This window comes from Chaetura pelagica, unplaced genomic scaffold, assembly GCF_000747805.2.
Source record: "Chaetura pelagica isolate M959 unplaced genomic scaffold, ChaPel_1.0 scaffold388, whole genome shotgun sequence".
Lineage (NCBI taxonomy): Eukaryota > Metazoa > Chordata > Aves > Apodiformes > Apodidae > Chaetura > Chaetura pelagica.
In genome coordinates this window covers 662,139-665,880 of record NW_009954111.1, presented here as the reverse complement: position 1 = coordinate 665,880, position 3,742 = coordinate 662,139, and the positions used below count along the sequence as shown (strand labels likewise).

The 3,742-nt window shown below is 46.7% G+C and overlaps 1 protein-coding gene across 1 annotated transcript in view; it reads left to right on the top strand.

Annotated features, from left to right (window-relative positions):
* The first annotated feature begins 1,808 nt into the window (after positions 1-1,808).
* CCDC89 (coiled-coil domain containing 89) overlaps positions 1,809-3,742 on the top strand; it is a 2,868-nt gene continuing 934 nt past the window's right edge. The window contains 3 exon segments of the mRNA XM_010002553.1: positions 1,809-1,932; positions 1,993-2,292; positions 2,295-2,578. Of these exon segments, the coding sequence (XP_010000855.1) occupies positions 1,809-1,932; positions 1,993-2,292; positions 2,295-2,578 (708 nt within the window).

Here is a 3,742-nt window from a genome sequence, read left to right as displayed (position 1 = left end):
CTGAAGTCATGCAAAATTTACTTTTTAAATAAGATTATTTCTATTTCTTGACAATCCTCTGAATGTGGTTCACACGATATATACAGCTTCCCACCAAATTCATAGTCATTCCTAACTACAGTAGTATGTTCCAGGTCAGTAATGTGTTCATAGAGAGATGCAAATTTATGAAGTGGATTAGGACAAAAAGTTTTAGGAAACCAGTTTGTTTCCTCTACAGGCAAAGGGAAAGGTTTTAGTCATCCGTAACCAAAACTTTAAAAATTCCACCCACATCACTCCCTCCTTTTCGCTTTGTATCCTTCTCCAGTGTAGTCAGCAATACCTGCATCAACTTTTTCCTTTTTTCCTGCATTTTTTTTTCCCAACCGTATTTGCCAGATTTTTTATTAACTGTGCCATTACTTACCGTGGACCATCAGCACATTCTGAGATGGTTGGAGCTCTTGTGATCTCCTCTGAAGGAGTTCTTCAGACTTGTGGAAATCCTCCTCCCGCTACTGAATCCGAGTGCTTTTGAGAGTGCCAGCAGCATTTGTTTGCTAAGAAACGCTCCCAGCTCTTTCAGCCACTCTCCTGAGGCTGGCCCAGTTCCAACCAGCCCGGATAAAGGCACCAGCTCTGGAGTGACTGGATTCAGCGTCTTATCTCCATGGAGACAGAAACGCCATAGCAGGAGTGGCAACAAACCCTCAGGGGAAAGAAAACACCTGGTGAGAAAACATTTTTCACCTCTTTAGCCCCGTTCTTCATTGTGTTTCCACTGGATGGCCTAAATCTTTTAGTCCTTCCTCCTCTCCTCCATTATTTCCAAATGTTCTGGCAGGATCCAAGGTAGCAACAGCAGTAGGGGAGTGCAGGACAGCAGAGGCAGAGGTAGCATCCCTAATGATGGTCACCACTATGCAGTTCAGAAACTCTTTGTGCTCCACAGGCATTAAATCATTTTGGCTTTATATTATTTTTCATCTTTCCCATGACCTACCTTCGCCTCCAGCCAAAGCTCAAGACTTCACAAAACCTGATTTTCAACATGCTGTTTGTGTGCTACATAGTTCCAGGTCTGCATCCAAATGAAAAACTCACAGATCAGTTGTAGGGTGACTTTTCATGCATCTAGCTAGCATGCCATATGATTAGGCTTTGGTGCTGATAGAAATAGAAATATTTCCCTCATTTTTACATGAGCACCCAGACTTTTGAAATTACATGCCTAAAATAATGCAGCAAATCAGTGTCAAAGCTCCAATGATGAACGACTTCTCCAGGCACCAAGCCTTTGTCACAGGGCATTCAGTAATTATCAGCTTTGTATAGATCTTTCATTCATAAATCTCTAAGCATCGGATAAGGCTATTTCATTATTTTTAACGAACAATATACTATTAAGATTTGTAAAACAATTACAAGTTTGATGGAACTCTCCATGTTTTTCTTGCATTTATAATGCCAAATCTGTAGGAGAAAACATAGAAGGAAAAGTGTTGCTTAAGGAGTTTTTTACAGCTTTTATCACTTACAAAGCTTTTAACCTAAATATAATAGTACCTCTTGTAGCTACAACAACGCTTTGAGAAGGAATAATTAGCAAAGCCAGTAATTAGCAAATGAATAGGCTTGCATAAATACTAAGCCTAAGTTCCTTGCTTTTATGTTTTATATCCTCTGGACTTCCAGAGGAACCCTACCAGCTTGTCACAGTGTTGTTGGCCACCCAAACATTGGGTACCATTTAAATATGCTGAATATCACAAAGAGAAGTGGTCATGATGACATTTTGTCTCACGTTTGTGTGAGATGGGGGCTCCATGGCTCAGAATGAGAGAGAGGCAGGGATGGCCAACCCCGCAAGTGATCCAGAGACAGGAAAAAAAGATCTGACAAAAGCCCTGGAGGAACTCTGTTAAGAGCCCCAGAGAGGAGAGTCAGAAAGTTCTGCTCCACTCATGACCCAAACAGCAGCATCACCTCAGAGCTGGAGAAACTGAAGAGAGGATACTGCAAAAATGAGAACCCAACAGATTCAGCATTTGCAGGAGTGCTACATGGATTGGGCCAACAACCATGAAAAAATGATCCAGTTCAAGGATGAACATGGGAAACAACATACACAGACGTGGGAGGAGAGTAGTGCCTATGGCAGGAGAACGAGACGTGCGTTAGCTAAAGTGCTCCAGCTTGCTACCCAGCCCAGAAAAGTCTCACAGCAGCTGGACTCCTTACAGAAGAAATGTGCTTTTAGGAGTCACAGAGCCCAGGAGAGAGAAAAAGAGCTGCTAGAACCTCAGAGCCAGCAAATGCCTGTGCCTGGCACGTTGATTCACTAAAAACCCAGCTACAACACCTACAGGAGAAGGACCAACAAACTGTTGCACAGGTTGAATGTGCAGAAAGTCAGCAGAGGGCTCAGGGCAGCAAGCTGCAGGACAAGCTGGAGAGGGCCAAGAGGGAGAAAGAGCAACTACTGAACCTGGCCACAAAGAGGGGTAAAGCTCTGCAAGATGAACAACAGGAAATTCAGCAGCTGGGGAAGAAGAGGGAGACTGTGCAAAAAGACGGTGACAGAGCACTGGAACAGGCTGCCCAGAGAGGTTGTGGAGTCTCCTTCACTGGAGACATTCAAACCCCACCTGGACACGTTCCTGTGTGATGTGCTCTGGGTGACCCTGCTCTGGCAGGGGGCTTGGACTAGATGATCCTTTGAGGTCCCTTCCAACCACTAAGATTATGTGATACAGAGACATCCCACTCTCTCTGGCCTCTCTGCTAACCAATAAGGTAGTTTTTTGGCTTTTAAGTTTCAGCTTCTGCTCTTCAACTCTCTCATGATGGGAGATGCCACATGGCATCTCTGACCGTAGGCAGCTGCCTTGAGAGCTCTCCAAGCTCTTTCCCACGCATGTATAACTTGAGGTAGCTCAACACTTTAGCTAGTTATTCAGTTCGTTCTTGCTTCTGAGCATCTACAAAGCAGTAGCACTGCATCAGTCTTGGCATCTGTTGAGCCACATGTCCAGAAGTGCACAGAAATGGCCAAAAGATCCTGCAGCTCGCAAGCAGTTTATCTCAAGGACTTAATGAACGAGATGTCACTTCTCAGTAAGTAGTAGATATCAAATTAATAATTAATATTAATCTGCAGTGCAAACGCTACCTGACCCAGGCTACAAACTAGGCCTGCAATCTGAGAGGAAGGAACACAGTAGGACTTGAGTTGGCTGCTCCATTTTAATTAGTTGAAATGCAGCCAGAGTGGTGCCCATTCCCCTGCAGTGACTGCAAGAGCACCTAGACACAGGCACATAAACAGTGCCAGTGTGGGCAGGGGACACGCACTGGCTGTGCTCAGCCCCACACGCCTCAGGCCCAGGCCCTGCTGCGGCCTGGCGGGAGAGCCCACGGACCCGCAGAGCCCAGGGCACAGGCCGCTGCCCTCCCCTCGCCCGGCCTGCGGGTGCCGGTCTCTCCTCACAAGTAACTGCAGGTAGAACAAGAGGAAACGGCCTCAAGCCGCGCCAGGGGAGGTTTAGACGAAGAACTTTCTCACTGAAAGGGCTGTCAGACCTTGGAAAGCGCTTGAGTCACCATCCCTGGATGTGTTGACCAGACGTGGCGCTTGGAGGGGGGGGGCGGCAGAGCGGGGTGTGAACGGGTGGGACCGATGATCTGGGAGGCCTTTTCCAAGCGGGGTGACCCTGCTCCCCCCCCTCACACAGACAGACAGACAGACACCCCCCCCTCA